The following is an 18466-nucleotide window of genomic DNA, read 5'->3' as shown; positions in this document are numbered from 1 at the left end:
TCTGGCACAGGGTCTTGTGTAGTGTCATCTATCAGATTATGTGTCTCCTTTTCTGATGTTAGTTCATGTAATATTTTAAGATTTTTAAAGTCCTGAATATTGAATTGGTTTTATTCAGGGGGTGGTTTAAACAGGTTCAAGTCCTTAATCAATTCGAACTTGTTGAGTTTGGTAGATGGACAAAATGTTAAGTCCAATTTCAACAGTTTTCTCCTCAGGCGACAAAATATAAGAGAAGAGGTTAATAATTTCTAAATCATCATTATTTATGTCCGCTTTGTCGGGGAAGTGCCCATAGGGCCTTTGATGGGTGTGGGAGGTGGAGATTAAATGAAGAACCATCATCATGGATGTTAATATCGGTGCGTGTAGTGATAGAAGGTCGGCGTTTGTGATTCTCCATGGGGGTGGGACTGGTGTCACTTTTTTTTCCTTTTTTTCTTCCCTTCCATTCGTTGTAAGGTCCAATTATTGGACATAAAAGGCTTTGGCACTCAACCAATTTATTGGTACTATCTCAGCAACAAAAAGGGCACCCGGTTAGCAACATTCTCCTAAAATTGTATTGCTCCCTTTTACTGCTTGCTAAAATTTCTCTGATTATCACCTACCTTAGTTCACATCTTGGGGCTTCTTTTGACTGATCTTCCAAAGACTCGCTTTATCCGTTTTATACACCTCTTTGTCAGATTGCTTCCCAAATATGCCGTTGTGACTAAATGGGCAGTTGGGAGAATGAGAATGAGTTTTTCCATCAGATACTTTCATTATACTTGAACAGGATTGGTTTAGGGCCTGGGCAGCTATTAGTTAATTAATCATTTGCCAGAAATGCAGTTTAAGAACATAGGTGCCTATTATGCTTTCAAAATTTAATATAAGGAACCCTACGTTCTGAGTGTCCTCAACCTTCTGGTACTCTGGAACACCTTTTATGGATGTGCCCTCATATCACCATTTTTTGGTTGCTTTTTTCCAATTTATGATCCAGATTAGTGGACAGGGTTTCCCTCTCATTATTTCACTCTTCCTTGTGTAGGATGGTCTGAAGCAATCCTGAAGTTTATCAATGTTTTAACATGCCTGTTTATTGGCATAAAAAAATGTGTTGACAAATTGGCTACTTAGAGATGTTCCGACCATATGTCTGTTTGTCAGTTTGTTTACCATTTTTGCATTTTTTCCATGCCTCCTGCTCAACTCGCAGAAGTTAATGAAGCCATCCGTAATGCACCTTAGTGACAAATTGATTAATCCTTTGTTTTCTTTGTTTCTCCACTTTGCAGTATATTCATCCATTTTAAATCTTTTTTTTTGCCTTCCCTTTATTAATCTTCTTTTAGTAATATGTTTGGCCATGAGATTTTTTTTCTCGTTTTACCTCTCCATCTTTTCCTGATCCCTGTTCTACACTTTTTCTCCACTCTAATTATATATATTCTATTTTTTCTGTTTTTTTCTCATTAAAGCAGACCCATTACCACATTTTTACATTATATAAAATACTTTTTCCTTAAAAAAAAAACTGTAAGAGGAAGATCTGAATCACAACACCTATCCAAAAAGGCTGCGGACTGCTCAAAAAAATGTGCCGAAATGCAAATGTGTAAGATCTGAAATGTAAACAAAATGATTGGGCATGCACAGAAGGGGCTTTCGTCAAATGTGCTGATCTTGCTGCATACGCAGTGAAATTGCCCCCAATTTTTGTTTTTATACATTTACAGGAAAGCGCATCTTCTGATCCTGCGCAGTATGAGATCAGGTAACAACAGAAGACAGAAGATGGGGGCACCTATATGTCCAATCTGCTCCAGGACTGTCCAGAAAGACAAGGCAGTGTGGTACTGATTGGACTAGGATGGCGAGGAATCAACAGTTTTCTACCTGTAAAAGTGTCATATATATGACAGTTCCACCTTAACATTGGTTTTAAAAAAAATAATATAGAAAACTAAACAACTGGGTTATGCAGTTTGTACCTGATTGAGTTTGTATCTGTGCTCTGTGTTCTTTGTTGAGTTTTATTCATAATAATTTTCCTGCTCTTTTACTATGTGTATGCTCTTTGGAAATATTGTATTACTCTGCATACTCCATCATGTAACATTGTTACTTCTATTTTTGCCGGTTCTCAATAAAAATTATATTACAAAAAGTATGGTTTGGTATTGCAGGCAGGTTTGGTATTGCAGAATGAGCCAGGTGAAGTCCCTTCTTCAATAAAACAAACTTACCTGTCTAATCGCAACCTTCTGTATTGAAACACATGTGCAGCTCAGGGTATGATCCCCGTACAGCTGGCTGCAGCGAAGTCCCGTGCTGATGAAGGGAAGTTACGTGGAACTTTCCTGGCCAATCGAGATGGCCAAAGATCATGAACCTGAAAGAGGACTGGATAAAGATGCCAGCCCCTGTGATGGAGTAAGGACAGGTGGGTTCCACTTCATTGCAGAGTAAAATTTTATCTTTCAGTACAGATTATCTGTTTGCAAATTGAGCTGACCGAACAAAACACACATTATCAAAACTCGACTTGTAGAATAGTTTCATATTATTATTTTTTTTTATACAGACAAAGTTTTTGCCTATTGAAATTTTGAAATTTCGATACAGACTTGTTTAGGCTATACAGGGTGTTGTCTTTCATATATAATTTTTTTTTAACAGGCAGGTAAAATTTTAATAATATGTAGCGGTTTGAACAAAATCAGCCATTCAATACAAGTATATGCTTCAGGGAGGCTTCCCAATATGAGTTTTTAAGCCCTTCCCTAAATAATGTACAAGCAGTTTTGTTTTAAAAAAAAAAAAAAAAAAAAAAAAAAGGAAAATTAAAGACAGCATGGACATATTGCACTGCTCCCAACCCCACCTACCTCCCTAACCCAATAAAATAATAAGCAAAGCACACTTACATTTGGCAGATTTATACAGCAGTAGTGGCTTTTTTCATACATTTTTTTGTTTCTTTTTTTTATATTTTTTTGGCTTTTAAATATATAATTCTTTGTATCATTTGTTCTATCAATATATCTACAATATTGAATGAAAAGAAGCCTGCAAATGAACAGTAATATTACACATTTTATAAGTTCAAAATAAACACCACTTTCTTTTTTGTATTTTTAAATATCTTTTTTTTTTTGTTACACTCATATGCTGAAAGAAACAAAGTTGCATCTTTTTACTTGTTTACTTTGTTTTTTCTTTTTTTTTGGCAAATTTTTTGTTACTGTTATATTTAAGCAATCATTCTCTTCAATCTTTCAACATAAAGGAATGGCTTAAACCATCTAGAGCTGGTAGTTCTGAGTGTCACCATAGGCATTACACAGATGTTCAAATTCCAAAAAAAAATCTGAAAAAAAGACCCTGTCATGATGTTTTTTTTTTTTTTTTTAATTTACCAACATTTTGGAATTCTTACTTGATGTAAGTTTGCTCTTACAAGGCTACAGAAACAGAATTTGTATTCACCTTGCATGGGTGCGCAACTGTGAATTGAATTCCTAGTTTTTGTGCAATGCTTATAGAGCGGAGGGAAAAAAAGAAAGTTGGCATTAAGGATTCATTATGCAGGATTTCCCATGGCTTATATTGAATGAAAATGAGAGATAGAAGTAATTTCATAGGCCTTAAAAAAAGGGATTGGAGGCTTCCCCTTTGCTTGGAATTAGAACAAGTCCACTTTATATCTCAAACCACTTAACAGTCCATTATTCATCTGAAATTCTTTTGGGTGTTGGGCAGGAAGGTTTACAATGCAGGACAATGTTCCGCCTGTGGCATTCCATAATCAACTGGCTTCAGTGTGGCTTACATACAAACTACATCTTCATTAGGTTGGAGCTAATTATTTTATTGTATTAAAAAAAATAAAAAAAATAAAAGTGCTTTCATTGTGGAAAAGAGTGGCCTGTGACTTTGTAAAGCACTGTATTGGGAGTAATTGCTATCCCTTTATTTCTTACCCAATGAAGATCGGCTAATCATGCACAAATGTAGGATCAATAAGGAACAGGACTAGCTAATTTTTTAAGACAATTTGGTGTGGATCTAATTAAAAATAAATATAGAAAATGTAAAACCCATGCACTTTATGGCATTATATACATTTATAATTTTATATTTTTTTTTCCTACGTTTTTGACTAAGGTTACATTTTCATGCTGTTTTTTTTTTTTTTTTTTTTGCTGGGTATGAGTAATAAATAAAAGTGAAGGTAAACTGCTTTAAGTGCATGGCTGCTTCTGTTATGGTATATAGATTTAATATATATTTTGGTCACTTAAAAAAAAAATGTTTCTCTACGATTTTGGTCTATAATGATGCAATGTGTTGGTAGGTATTGTTGCATGTTTTATTCAAAGCTTAAGAGCCCTTTTGGAATATAATAAGACTTCTTCTTGATGTCTTGCCAATGACAATTTGTTAATACTTTCTAAAATGGTGGATTTATATACCAAATCACTAAAAAAATTCCCCTTATTACATTTTTAAACCTTTCCTGAATGCCCTTTGACATACACAATTTTCCTTATAATGTATCTTTGTTTTAGATTAGGACAACCTAAAACAGTTCATAGTGGTTCCTTTTTTTTCAATTTAATGAATTTGGATGACCAAAAAAGGGGCAGGACACAAATTCTGAATAATGCCTACAAAGTTCCAAAATCACATTTTGTTTTTACTATTATTATTCCTTATGTTTATTGAAAGCTTTGCTGGATTTGAGATTGTGAACTACTATTGTTGCTTCTAATTGCAAAATACAAACCAGCTAGGAAAGAAGCTAAATAACCTCTGAAGAATACCATACCTTTTGACTTTGAAAATAAATACATAAATTGGTATTACATTTTGGTCTTGGATAACCTTTTTGTATGTCTTTTAGTACATCTAAGCTGTTCCACCTGTAAATATAGGCCCTGCTGACATATCAGCAAAAGCAAATAAGTTCTATTGTCTTGCTGCTTTTGTGGTCTCTGTAGATGAGTATAGTATTATGTTAAAGAGAAGTCTCCACACTGTGCAAAGGGCTTTCAGGATTGGAAGAGGCAGCTGACTTGCTTGTGTCTGTGGTTAAATAGATACCACTGTCAATGGCATTGTTGTTCTTGTTGGGAGATGGAGGTGGAATGGACCACAGCACTTTGCCAGGAGGTTCCTCACTATCTTCCACATCTGTGTCATCAATAAGGGGTATATTATGGATGTAATCATTGATCAAAAACTCAGGGGTTGCCATGAAATTGTGAATGGAGGTCTTGGAGTCAGGTTTCTCTAGGCCTTCGTAGAGGGAACTACGGAATGCTTTCACCACCCGGATCTAATAAATTTGGGTTACGGAGGTCCAAAGGGAGAACCCAATTATAGGATATAGGATGAAAGGATGGAAAGAAGCAAATGGAAAAAGGAATCAAAGGGAAATAAAAAAAAAAGTGTTAGAATAATACAGGATAAAGAAACATTATTTTGTTATTCATTTCAGTCCACAATAATTACTTTGAACGTCGAGTTTAAGTATTCTAAAAAACTTTGGAATCTAAACAATAAACTGTAGCTTGGGGGTAAACTTTGGGTAATGTAGCTTGAGACTAAACTCGACACCAATAAAAATATATAAAAATAATCTTTACATTAACACTTTCTATTATTGGCACTCCTATCTCATAGTGCATTATTGTGGTCTGAAATTGTAAACCATTTTTACTTTTGGCATTGTTTTTTTTTTTTTTTTTTTTTTAATAAGGTGATAACATGTTTTACCATATATGTATATAATAAAATATAATATACATATGTGGAATTTTATTAATGTAAAAAGAAAAAAATGAATTACATTTTTAATGAGAGACAAGACATCTAGGAGGACATCTAATGAAGATAATAAAAATGCTTTGCTAATAAACTTCTTAAGAAACATACATTCACTATGTGACAACTGACAAAGGCACAAGCTGTGAAAAATGCAATGTAGACAGAAAAAAGGGAAGCTAGAAGAGTGCACAAGGAAAATAAAACAAAAATAAAAATAGCTGTTTTAAAACTTTACATAATTATACTTTTATATGATCATTTTTTTAATCTATTTGTGATATAAATAATATTTTTTAACTTATTTTATTGTGTAGATTAATACTAAGTAAAATTATTTATTAAGCAACTGTGATTCATTTTATTTTATAAATATATTTTTTATTTTGAGTTCATAAGGTATAACCCAGTGTTTCTCTGAGGTTGTTCGCGGTTTCTTCAGCAATGAGGAATGTCTTATGTACTGTGAGCTGTGGATATAGTAATAATATTAATCTGAAAGTTATTTCAAGGGTTGTTGAAAAACACTGTTATAATCTATTTAACTGTTATGCAAAATTGTGTTTTTAATATTACTGTTAACATTGTTACAATATGAAATTTAATTATTTATTACAATTTTGGAAACAGACCTATAGCAAAACATTATTCTAAGGTTTTGGTAACAGTCTTAGCGCAATGATAAAATTGGAGGAACAAAAGCACCTTGCTTAAATCAAAGGCTCCCTTCATTATGCGACTCAATGGTACTGAATATTAAAGCTCTCCAAGACTGGAGAAGATAGGAGAACCTGGGTGAATATTAAACCTGGAATACATTTTTAAAAAACATTTGCTATTAGTTGTGAAATGTTACCAATCACCAATGTGATTACCAATGTTACTATTCTTCTTTCAGTGCCAAGCTATCATCCAGTCCTGACTGAATACAATCATTGATTGTAGGGACTGGCTGTCAGTAGATTGAGAATCTACACAATCTATATTTGTGATACAAAACTTATAATATAGTGCACTAGGGGCTTTCTGAATCAGACATTCCCTCATGAGAATCTTCTAGGTCCCTGTGTTTCAATGGCAGTAATTGATTCCCACCAGGGAATGTTTGAAGGAATGTCAGATTCCCTATTTTATAAATAGAGCCCTAAGTGAATAAAAAAAAAAATATGTAAAAGTTACATAAACCAGTGCAATAATAATTCAAACTATTTTTCTTTATAAATTTGTGAATATACTACCTTTAAAAAATGTATAGTCTTGTTTGTAAAAAATACAATGTTTTCCCAATTTTCACTATATTACAAATTAAATGAAAAAAAAAATGATTTTGTTTTTACTAATATTTATGTTATATATATAAATCAGATTTGTTTGTTCATTAATTTGATGTTTCTTATTTAATTGTAATATTTAAAAATAACAAATATAAAACAATCTGTTCAAGATTATTTGCTTTCCATTAATATATTTATTACTATATAAATGTATATTTATTTATGTTTGTTTTACTTTTTATTATTTTATAGGGGCTTAATGTATTAAACAAGGAATCAGACATTACTTCAAACTTTCCTTCATGGGAATATTAAAGGTCTATGTGTTTCAATAGCAGTAATTTATTTTCACCATAAAATGTATATTCATTGTTTTATAAATAGAGCTCTATATGTAACATATGAAAAAGTAAAACAAACATACATTAAAATAAATTTGCATATTGAAGACTATTTATAAATGTTCTTATGAAATTCAAACAATCTTTTACCCAGGATTTAGACATGTTCTAACTGAATCCATTTAGAAAAATGTATAAATCCTGAATGAAATCTTAACAAAAAGACCCCATAACTTTCCATTAAATTAAAATTGCATTTAATATTTTTAATTTTCAAAAATGTAAAATTATTTTTTTAAACAAAAAATATTTAAACATTTTTCAATTTATTTTTTTTAAATATACACCTAATATTTTGATAGTTTTAATTGCTTTTTAGATTATTGTAAATTTTTACACATTTACATATCACACTAGATGTTAGATTAGATATATATACATATGTTTTGCTTGCTTTTTGATACTGCAGTTGTTTTTTTTTCAAATATTGCAAGAAGCATGGAGAAATCACAACTGCTATGCCAAAAGTTAACTTACGTGTAAATAACTTACAAACAGCAAAAAAAAAAAAAAAAAAAAAAGTGATATTAATATGATTCAATATAACATGCTAATAAAAAAAAATTAATTTTTGTATCAAGAGCAGCTGTGCACAGCGTGAAGAGCCAATGAATGCTTTAAAACAAATAGCTGAGATGACATAAAGTGAAATAAAATAAAGCTTTTTCTGAATGATGAAATTGCACTCATGCTGCACTTGAGACCCAAAGAAAAGGGAAATTAGGAAGGAAAAAAAAGATCAAGATATTCTATCATGACTGTGTTCAGCGTGACTTTTAATAATGAAACACCAAGAGGACACTCAGCCCACACAGTGACACAGCCTTGACTGCATGGAGGCCGAGCTCCCATTCAATCATGCATATTTGGCACAGTAAACATTCGAGTATTTAAGCCCATAGTTGCTGTATAAGGGGACTAGCTTGATTGATCAGCCTTTTGTGGAACAAGGTATTTAGCATGCAAGGATGTTTTTTTTTTTGTGTGTTCTTCCATGCCTCGGGGAGGAAAGAAATGGAAAAAAAGGAAGAAGGTAAGGGTTTCAGGAGAAAAGCCTATGAAAACACAGAGTGGAACACACCTAGAATTTTGCAAAAAAGTGATGCTAATGGGATTCATGGAAGGCTTCAAGCATGGTTTTTATTTGTTGTTTTTTGTGAATGTATGTCTTTCAATCAAGAGTTTACTTTTTTTTTTCTTTTTAGATGGATGCCCCCTTTTTTTTTTTTTTTCCTGGAGTATTCATGTTGGCCATTTTCTGAAAGCAGCGGGCTTGGTTTTCTAAAGCTCTCCAAGACTGGATAAGATAGACTATTATAGGTAAACCTGGTTGATCCAGCAAACTTGGAATGTTTTTTTCTTTTTTTTATAAATCCTTCCCCGTTAGTTGACAAATGTTTTCAGTTCTAGACCAGATTCATTCCAGATTTGCTGGATTGCCCAGATTCTTCTAAATCTATTTTCTCCAGTCTTGGAGAGCTTTAATAAATCAGGTCCAGTATTTCTGTACAACTTTGTGGTAGTCAACACAATAAGCCAGAATACTATTCTCAAGCACGGGCATTGCTTTGTGTTATAATTATTTAAGGAACTATAGTATGCAATTTTAAATAACATATGCAAATGATTTTAGTAATGTATGTCATACTTTTTTAACCAGCCATAAAAAAAAAACTATGAAGTTAGCTTTGGAAAGAGATGGCTATTTATTTGTAGTTTTGGAAATCTATAGGCTCCATCTGTCTATTCATTGTGCACCCTATTTATTTATCTCATTATTCATTGTGCACCGACTTCAATACTCCTTCAGTGTTCCTAAAGGGGCTGTTCTAAAGGTGATCTTAATGATTCTAATGCCCTATGAGGCCATACATCCTAAAGAAAACAAATGACATTTTGATGTGTGATATGAAGGCCTTCGAAGAAAAAAAATTATGATTTGTGTGCTGATGACACAAAAAGGCAAACAGGCTAAAGAAGACACTGTATTCAATGATGAAAGTCCGGCACTCAATCATAAAAAGTAACCAAAAATACAACAGGGAAAAATACATTTATTGTAGATCAAGCACCAGAGATAAATCCACCAATCCATTTGGTAATTCAGACACCAAGAGAGGAAAAGCTTGCTATTGTGCTGTAAAGTTGGGTAATGAAATGCAAAAAGTTCTTGAAGGTCGTGGTTAAGATGTCATTTCAGGCTTAAGTTGAAATAGTAAATGCATCACTATATAGTAATTACATGGTTGGTAATAAATTTTTATAGTCATGTTTATATATGTATATTTGTATATTTAATAGCATTAGATTGTTAAATCATTCTTCCTTCCCCACCTAATTCAATTTTTTAAGCCCTCCGGATTAAAAATTTTGACGCTTATGCCTACAGGTTGGGAATTTTTGGTTTGGGCTTTTATTCAGTACAGAGATCTATGGGAAAATGTATACTAAAACAAAAAAGTATTACCATCAAGTAATTACCATTTTATTTTCTTTGTGCTCTCCTTCCAAAACTTTTTTGGAAGGAGGGAAATAAATGCTTACCTATTTGATGGAAATGTTTACTAAAAGGGTTACTTTTTCAATTGTTTTTACCAAAGTTTTAGACTGTCCAATACAAGTTTTGATATTCCACCTTAACTGTCCTTAGGGTAGGATTGTTTACAGATGCCAATATTTTTTTTTCAAATGTGAATAGCAATAATCTGATATACTGGTTTTAAAATATTATGCAAGGCTGGTAGTAAAAATATTGGCTTGAATTTAGTGGAAACTTTTGTCAGTGTTCAAAAAAGTTACAAATAATTAAAAGACAGGGTGCCTGAAATGATAGCTTAACCAGGATTCAATTGTACTGGATGGCTTCCCAAGGTATCCTGATGGGAAAGAAAGTGTTGTTAATGGTTTTCTGTAGATGAGGACCTTCGTTGCTGTTCACCGCAAGAAGGAACTATGATTCCTATGCTGCAAAAGCAAGAAGAAGTAATGTTTATATATCAGCTTTCACTTTGGGCCCATACTCGAAGGTTTACTCTTTCATGTCAACGTATCAAGACTTGTAATGTTTTGCCATATTCTCTTTTGGAGATGTTTTTATTGATTTTGTTAATTTGCCTTACCATTCTGTAATTTCACTCCTAGTTGCCAATTTAATTAGAAGAAGCACAGAAAAAAAATCCAATGCAACCATTTTTTTAATAATATTATTGAGCATCAGGAGTTTCTTTCTGTATAAACATTTATTGGACTGGTTGCAGTTGTGTTATGGCAGTTTCCACTTTAGTTTATATCACAGTAAATATTAAAGCTGCAGTACAAGATAAAATACATTAGATGTAAAAAATAACAGTCTAAATGTGTATATGTAGATTGATATGAATGTATCCACATTTAATAATATGCTATTGAAAAATATATTTCTGACCATATTTGTCTATTTTTATAGCCTCTTTACATGTAGGAACAATTTACTTCAGAAATATTACAGATCCTCTTGACTTTTGTTGGGACATAAAATGCATGGAGGATATATCATGTCATGTGATCATCATCACAATGGGTAGTCAAAAATTTTTTATAGAAAAGTTGCTGGTCTGAAAGTTTAACTTGTAATCTATAAAATAAACCACAATTCCAAGATTAAATTTAGGTGTTGGCACCTGGATTTATATGAGTTTGGATAGATGGATTTCTTGGCATGTTTTGTCTAATAAAAGGAAATTTCCTCAAGCCAGTGTGATTTGCTTATATTTCAAACAGCTTAAAGGTTTATGGAGGAAAGTGCCAAAAAAGTCCAGAAAAATTTTATTCAGAAGAAGCATACCATGAAATGGCCAACTCGTTTCAGAAATTTGAAAAGGTTCCTATTCATCAGGGCTTAGTAGATATATCCTGAATAAAGCCCCTTAAGGAATGCATTCAAATGTATTACATTATAAAAAAACAAACCTGATAATGGTCCTGGTTGTGATAACCAATGACTGGATCAGATTTATCTTAAATTATCCAACTGTATTGTCCAGAATACTCCTCCAGCAGTACCTGTGAAGGGTAAAAGTGTTGGCTATTTTTCTGTAGGTGTCATCTAAATATTGATATGTTTATTAGTGTTGGGAAAAAAGTGAGAAAGAATCTCCCCATTGAGGGCCCATATTAGAAAAAAAGTCAGATGGCAGATCTTACTCTTACCCAGTGAGCTTGATTTATTAAAGCTCTCCAAGACTAGAGAAAATAGATTATCAGAGCAGAACCTGGTTGATCCAGTAAAACTGAAATGAATCTAGTAAAGTTTTGAAAACATTTACCAAATATTAGCAAATGATTTTGAAGAAATTCATTCCAAGTTTTCTGTTTCAACCCAGGTTCCATCATGATAGTCTACAGTATCTTCTTCATTCTTTAAGAGCATGTGCCCAAAACCAAAAAAGATTTAGTAGACATACTGGTTTTATGTTCGTGTATTGTTGATTATATTCAGATATGTTTTGGCATAATGAGGCTTCCCATGAGATTTATTAATAATATTATTACAACTATATATGCCTTTGCATTGGAAGTAGGTATTTGATATTATCTGGTACTACAGGTTTAATATACAGATTTCAACTGAAAACAAAAATGGAAAGGGCTCTCCAAAAAGAAGCAGCAGCAGCAGCTATTGTGGCAGACAGCATACTTAGCCGTAAGGAAAACAAAACCCATTGCAAACAAACAAGAAGCTGGATTAGGTTTTAAATAGAAGCATGGTACACTGGGCACACCAAATATTGAAGAATAAAGGAGAATATGGCTTTAGAAATCATACACCACCTTGACTGAAAAAGACTAGACAAAGCAATAGATAAAGAAAAAACGGTGAGCAGAAAATGCAAGACTGCAAAAAAGATAAGATAAAATAACTTGTATAAGGGTGGGTTTCAGAATGTTACTGATGAGCAGTAAGGAAATCGCACTCACTCCCAGCAGTGCTGGTGGCATTGGCAGCAGAGAGAATTACATGAGTGGGAGTAGAAATATTTGTTACATCATGGAGTTGGCTGAGGACCGAGGAACGCCGACGCACAGCACCCTGAAATGAACCGCTTCTCTTGAAGGTACTCACTACCTCCATCTGTAGGAGAGAAAATGAGATAGTGTTTTTTTTCTTTTTATCATTTTCATTTCAAATGTTCCTTCTTTGGGGAAAAATAAGAAAACACCATTAAAATAATTACTCAATTCAAAATGTAATGTTTTGTTTTAGATGGTGTTAATTATCTGAAAGTCAAACCTTGTCTACATCATTTTTATGACTTGCCAATCTCACCCTGCTCTCCTTTGATAGCTTTGCATGTGTTCTTTGTTTTATAGGAGTACCCATTTCCCTTGAGGTATAGCACTTATATATTACAGCAGAGGGGGCATTGCAAGATTGCCAGGCTAATTGTTTAGGAGAATGATGCAACCAACCCAAGGTGTTACTCCCTTTTGCTATATGGTATCTGTGGGGTCCTCTGTGTGTGTTTGTAACAATTTGTCAGATTAGTTTGAGGAGCTTACTTTTTACCTGTGAATATATGTAAATTTTCCACAAAAAAAACCCAATATGTTTTATACATTCTATACTCACCTATTCTGCTGCCCATTTCATCAAGTTTCCCTCTCCAACAGCACTGGCCCTTCATCATTCAACGCATTTCTGGGGGTGGCAGATGCCTTCTCTAGTGCACTGTGGTATATTTCATTGGCACTTATGTCACTACAGGGCACATTAACGATATTGAGGTGACTGAAAGGAACCACACCACATGATGAGGGGCAGAAAAATTTGATATTCTTAAATGTGTGGAATATGAAGTCCCTTCAGGCATCTGTAGCTGTTGAATAAAGGCGAAGGTTGATGGGCAAGTAAATATAAATTACCTTCTTTTGCAGGTTGTGCTTTACGAAACTTTTCTAAATTGGCAATAGGATACATTCAATATTTAGCAGGTACATGAAGTAGGCAGAAAATGGATATAAGATGGCGTTACAAAATATTGTCCACCTATATGGATATTTCAATCACACATGGGTTCTGGTAGGTTCAAATTCGAGCGAGTAGTGTTGATGTATTTTACCGTATTTTACTGTATTGACCTGTGTGCATTACAATATATTATTTTTGTCAAGTAAAATTTTTATTCTGTAATTTTATCTGACAAATACAGTATAAAACTGGGACAGGCCACTGTCTTTAAGATGCAGTGCTCTCTGAAGGCTAAAGGGTAAATGTTGCTTTGAAAATTAAGCTTATACTCTGCATAGGACTTGGTATGTCCTGGACCTGGTACTGATCATTGCTGGGGTCAAAATGGTCAGCCCTGGCCTGTAGAGATTGGAAGTGCAGGCCAGAAAAGTTGAACATTTCAAAGCTAATCAAACATTCCCTGGTGGAGAATCTTCCAGGTTCATGTGTTTTAATGACAGTAATTGATTCCCACCAGGGAATGTCAGGTTCACTGCTTTATAAATAGAGCCCTAAGGTAACAAAAAAAAAGTAAAAGTTAGATAAACCAGTGCAATAATAATTCAAAATATTTTATTCTTATAAATTTGCAAATATATTACCTTTAAAAAAATTAAAGTTATGTTGGTGAAAAATAAAATGTTATTCCAATTTTCACTAATCTACAAATACATTTAAAAAAACCTGATTTTGTTTTTACTAATAATTATGTGTTATAGTCCTTAAAGATTTTTTTTGCAGGGATACAATATTGTATATTTATTGTATATTTTTTGTATATTATTATACATTGTATATTTGTATATTATTATAAATTATTGTATATTATTTATTTTATATTTACTAAGCCAGATTGTCTACCAGTACTGGCTCAGAAGAAATTATGATTAATAAAGTTCTTTTGGTGGAACCAGCTAATAAATGAATAAAATCTTTGGTATATCATATGTGGATAATAAAGGGAATCTATCACAAAATATATTTTCAGCTAATTGGATAGCTGCTGCTATGTCCCATTGTTAACTATACCTACAAACTTTTCTTTGGCATTTCTGAGTCTTTTTTTTCACGTGGGGTCCTTATGGATAAATCACTAATATACTATTAAAAAAACAATTACCAACATTAACAATATTATATGTAAGGTACCCACTGTCATTGGGATATATTGAATTCATTGAGTTTATTTCCACTTAAGTGCAACAATCTTGTCATTGAAAGTTCAATGTACCTAAATTAGAGACTGGTTAGTAAGGGGTTATGTCCATATGCTGATGATTGTTTGCTAAGGGTGCTGAAGACTGGTCACTGGGGAGGTAATGCACATAATGTGCAGACTGGTTACTGAGGACGGAATGCAATACAAATGAGACTGGTTATTCTGGGGTTGATTGACCATACACTGGAGAATGGTTACTGTGGGTAATTGCATATATATTTGTATACATCTAAGTGATGTGTGTTCTGGGAGGTAGAATGCAGGGAAATGGCTTGTGTGTTGGCATCCTACTGCTTGAACATGCTCGGTTCAGGTTGATTTAGTGTCAGAGACAGAATGCTCCATGGGAACAGAAGAATGACATCTCTTTTTAGTACTATATAGGATAGGATTTGTATGATTATTTACAGTTTCAAAAAGCAACAGTAAAGGAAAGATGGGTCAATGCAACATACATTAATCAATGCATGCCCTAAAGAGTGTTTGTGCTAAGCATAGCACATAGAATAATGATTGTTCATTCTCAGTTCCATAAGTTAGAAAAGCCACACAGGGATGACAAGGAGAGGTCACCATCTACAGTATATATATTATGCATCGCAGAAAGAAGAAGACATAATATACTTTGTATAGCTGATTGATATACAGTATATGAGCTCTGGTGGCTACCTATTGGATACCTGTTCCCCCACCTCATATTGTATGCTGTGGTTCCTTCCTTTTTTCCCTCCATCATAATTGGAAATGGGGTTAGGTATTGAGCCACAGTGTGTAGGGACTATAGAAAGCTTCAATTCTAGAATTACCTTGTTTGTTGGTAAGGAAGGCTTGTTGCCTTTTTTAAGACCTTTCAGGGTAAATATTTTGAGGTGCCTTACATGGGTATTTTAAAAATCAACTTCAGACAGGGTAATACACAGTTGTAATATATAGGAGTGAGTTTTATGTGCTAGTATTTGTGATTCTGTCCCCTTGTCTTGTAATTTAGGCACTGATTGGATACTGATCTCAATCTGGAGCACAACTTTGTCAAAAACACACCCCCAGTCTACTTATTGTACAATATAGGAACAACAGCACTCTCATCAGGTTATTCTATTTACTCGGACCTTTGTTATTGTGTACACTACAGAAGAACTTAAATGACTGTAAGCATGGGAACTCCTATTCCTGATCTGAAAACATGCACAACAGTTGCAATTTTATTTTCTTATAAATAGGGTCTAATGTGTTATAGGTCTTCAAAAATACCATAAATACCTGGTGATCATGCCAGTCTACTGACATCTTCAGATTCCAATTCATTTCTTTCACTGCTATGAATGATTTGTTACAGTAAAAAAGTGGATTTGGAAAAGTTTGTATTGTACTTTATTGCTATGAATGATATTAGTAAGCTTTCCCCAATACATTGAAGTCTTTAGCAACAATTCACATTCATTGTAATAACCAGCTACTGGCAATCTTGATATGGGTTTATGGCCAGGAAATTGTGTGTGTGACCAAAGTCAGTTCCTACAACATTCTGAACATTTGCTGCATAACCATTTTTTACCACACAACTCTACCTTTAATATGTGATGACTATTGATGAATCCCCCCACCCCTTGAGTGCATACTCCTTGGTTACCTTCCTTCCTGTTCCAGGCATCTTTTCGATGTGGACCTGTCCTACCACACCAGCCTTTGCATTAATAACCTCTTGTTGGATTCATTCACACATTGTGGCTTTTGTACCGTTTTGTATATTGCCCTGCCTATGTGTACCTTTCACATTTTTTCCAGGCAAAAAAGAGCAGTTGCCAGCATTTTTGGCATTAAGCGAATCAGGCTGCCTGGTTAAGGATATTGTTTAGTGATATGTGTGATTAAGGACCTGGTTAGTGATATGTGTCTGGTGTGTTGCTGTACCTTAAGAAAGCAGGGTCTGCCTTCAAGTGGGCCTATTCTCTGTATATGCATTGCTACATATGCTTCATAGTTGGGAACTGTTTAAAGTTAGGGGTCACACTGATCAGAAGTGCTCAGATGTGCCAGTGTGGCTTCCACGTCAATTTGCAAATATATGCAGCTAAAACTAAATAGTTGAAACTGATTAGCAGATTTTCCTTTTTTTCTGCTGGCTATTTTAAGAATGCTGTGGGTTCCTTTTTTTTACTGCTCTAAACATGTGTGCCATAGCCCCAATAATTTCTATGAGAGAGCCACATCCTGCTGCAGGTGTAGTTAAATATCCTGTTGCAGGTGTAGTTAAATTAGACCATGTAGGGAGCATTTCTGATCAAAGGTTTTGCAGTGCTGAGCATGTCTGCACAGTAAAGATCACAGGAATGGGAAGGAATATGTGCCAAAGCTTTAGTTATTTCTGTTGGAGTGCCATACTCCCTTTGACCCTTTGGAGGCTGCCATGAGTATAGCTCTTCAACTGGGATGAACAAGTCTACAATGTGGACACAATGGGAAAGTTTTTAGGTTAAACGTTTTGCATTATCAGGCAGGATTGCACAGTGAAGGTCACAGGACCAGGGAAAAAATGTAAGTATTTTACCAGGCAAGTTGCACGTAAGGGGGTAGAGTGAGACAACTTGTATTAAAGGTATAGTTTTGATTTAGCAGCTCTTTTAAATAGATCTTTTAAACAGGGAAATCATTGTTCTAAACACCAATTAACTAATTTATAGTTGCTCATTTAAACTTGCCAACAAAATAATCGTGTGTTGTCTCTGTTAAGCCTACATTATGGACTACATACAACTAACATGTTAAACCCATGATAGATTCCCTTTAAACAATACAGAAGGGAAGAGGAGATTGTTTCTGTGATCAAATGTCTTGCAGCATTTGCTGGCAAACCTGGATAGAAGAAAAAAGTTATCAAAACAAAACATCTGGATTATTAACACATGCACAGGTTTATAGCTCAATCATTCTGAACCGATTAAGACAAAGGCATGCAGTACAGAACCCCTGAGATCTTTATCCACAGATAGTCTTTAACCATCGCCAACAAATGTTGGAAAGTTGTACCTGGGTTTGAATACGGTTTAGCCCCCGGAACCATAAGATCTGACCCCTGCGAAGCTCTCTCTCTGCATGATCAATTTCTTCTTCATCCTCAGCCAGCTCCTCATCTGTTATTTCGTCTTTGCCTGGCCCATGGCCTGCTTCTTTCAAACACTTCAGCTGGCTGGTGGGGATGGTGGAAATGAGCTGAATAGGAGAAAGAGTGTCAGGTCCAGATGCCAAATGCAGCCTAATAAACCTCAACACTAAAACATTTGATGGAGTCAGTAAAATTGATTAGGTTAACTTTCCCTGGTTGCTCTAGACATGTCTCCTCTCCAAACCCAGTATTTTATATCTGAAGCCAAAACATTTGTTTTAGCTTTGAATATAGTATGGAGTTACAAAACTCAGAGACTGTTATTGCTGTCCCATTGGGGAGGTATAGCCTCTCTATTTGTACGGGCACCATTGACTAAGAGTAATGAACGATCCACAGGTTGTCCCCAGCACAAGAGGTGGGAGGAAGTCTTCGAATAGGGACAAGTGTTTCCATTCTATAGAGACTTTAAGACAAGAAGTGATGGAAAATACCACCAACAGGACACAAACAAAAATTCACTGCAGTTTTAACTATACCAAATCCTACCAAAATGGAAAACAAAAATAGCTTTATATATACACTTTAAAGGGGTAAGATGTAAACAAAATGGAGAATACACAGACTTATGTCTAAGAATACCAGATCTTTAAAGGGTTCCAT

General features: G+C 34.1%; 1 protein-coding gene across 8 annotated transcripts in view; it reads right to left on the bottom strand.

Annotated features, from left to right (window-relative positions):
* Nucleotides 1–2536: 2536 nt before the first annotated feature.
* ATP2B3 (ATPase plasma membrane Ca2+ transporting 3) overlaps nucleotides 2537–18466 on the bottom strand; it is a 171841-nt gene continuing 155911 nt past the window's right edge. For 5 of the 8 annotated variants that reach the window (XM_072431702.1, XM_072431701.1, XM_072431703.1 and 2 more), the window contains 2 exons: nucleotides 17728–17910; nucleotides 2537–5332 (listed from right to left, as the gene is read on the bottom strand). In XM_072431702.1, the coding sequence (XP_072287803.1) occupies nucleotides 5012–5332; nucleotides 17728–17910 (504 nt within the window). In that variant the 3' untranslated portion in view covers nucleotides 2537–5011. Of the gene's footprint in view, nucleotides 5333–12451; nucleotides 12606–17727; nucleotides 17911–18466 lie in introns of all 8 variants that reach the window. The other 3 variants (XM_072431706.1, XM_072431707.1, XM_072431708.1) reach the window with 1 other exon arrangement.

The sequence above is a fragment of the Pyxicephalus adspersus genome, chromosome Z (genome assembly GCF_032062135.1).
Source record: "Pyxicephalus adspersus chromosome Z, UCB_Pads_2.0, whole genome shotgun sequence".
Taxonomy (NCBI): Eukaryota; Metazoa; Chordata; class Amphibia; order Anura; family Pyxicephalidae; genus Pyxicephalus; species Pyxicephalus adspersus.
This window is presented reverse-complemented; position numbering and strand designations above follow the sequence as displayed.